This window comes from Pygoscelis adeliae, unplaced genomic scaffold (genome assembly GCF_000699105.1).
Source record: "Pygoscelis adeliae isolate BGI_AS28 unplaced genomic scaffold, ASM69910v1 Scaffold153, whole genome shotgun sequence".
Taxonomy (NCBI): domain Eukaryota; kingdom Metazoa; phylum Chordata; class Aves; order Sphenisciformes; family Spheniscidae; genus Pygoscelis; species Pygoscelis adeliae.
Window position 1 is genome coordinate 263,321 of NW_008824408.1, and position 1,161 is coordinate 264,481.

At 67.4% G+C, this 1,161-nt stretch overlaps 1 protein-coding gene across 1 annotated transcript in view; it reads right to left on the minus strand.

The window, feature by feature from the left end:
* The window catches only part of RAB25 (RAB25, member RAS oncogene family), a 2,957-nt gene extending 2,264 nt beyond the window's left edge, over positions 1 to 693 (minus strand). The window contains exon 1 of the mRNA XM_009320470.1: positions 645 to 693. Within this exon, the coding sequence (XP_009318745.1) occupies positions 645 to 684 (40 nt within the window). The 5' untranslated portion in view covers positions 685 to 693. The remainder of the gene's footprint in view (positions 1 to 644) is intronic.
* Between the last annotated feature and the right edge of the window lie 468 nt (positions 694 to 1,161).

Below are 1,161 nucleotides of genomic sequence, written 5' to 3' on the forward strand. Positions count from 1 at the left end.
CAACCAGGACTGGCGGCACACCGGAGCCTGTCCATCTCCGCTTGCCCAAGGGGAGCACCGAGGTCCAGCAGAGTCCAGCCGGTAGTGCCCAGCAGAGATGCAGGACGCCGAGGCTCCGTGCCTGCAGAGCTCAAGCCAGGGCGCATGAGGCTGTGCCCATTTCTCCAGCCCAGGTTTGACCCCCGTGTCCTCTGCATGTGCCACCACCCAGGTCACCGCAGCAGGACTTTAAAATGCCTGCCACTCTCGGGGGTTAATGGGCTGGCACGGTATTTATGTCTTGCACACTCAGCCCCAGCCATCTCAGCCCCCACCACACGCCAGCAATTCACCCGGCGTCCCACACGCGCAGCCTTGGGGTGGGCACGGGTCTTCCCGTGCCTCCACGGACCCCGTCGCTGTTCGCCAGCCCTGACCTCGCTGCCGTCAGCCGGGGATGTGGCCGCAGGCAGTGCCTGCTCCCCGATCCCCTGACCCTTCACAGCTCCTGGCACACATCAGAGCTGTGGGGATAGTCAACAACATCCCAGTTCGGGACACGGCAGCCCTGGGGGTGGAAGGCACCTCAACTTCCTCCCCGCAGCCCCTGGCCTCCCGCTCCATCCCTTTTGGGGAGGGGCGTTTGCATCGAGCCCAGGACTCACCCTTGAAGACAAAGTTATAATCCTCCTCGGCGCTGCCCATGTCGCCCCAGCTGCCGCCCGCCCTTGCTGGAGCCGCCGCCGCCGCTTGGTTTCCTCCTTCCCGCTGCAAAGCCTCGAGCAGACGGTGCAGGGTGGGCCGGGCTCCAAGAGGCGCCGAAGGAGGAGATGGAGGGGGCAAAGTTTCCTTTCTGTCGGGGAGCGAGCAGGGAGTGAGCAGGGAGCGAGCAGGGTCCAGGGGAGCGAGTAGGGTCCGGGCGAGCGACGGCAAGGCCGGCTGGGTTGGCGGTGCAGCGCGGCTGGTTGACTCAAGGGGTGGGACTGGGTGTCACAGCGCAGGTTGGGCAGGTAGTGTCACCCCTGGGACCGTCACGGGGCGGCCGGAGGAGGAGCCGGGGCCTGATCCTGGCTGCTGAGGCCGGTGCAGGCTGCAGCGCGGGGCAGGCTGGGGCAGCAGGCAGGGGCAGCGCGGGCAGCAGGGCCAGAAGCAGAGCTCCCAGCTCAGCCCGGCTCCAACCGG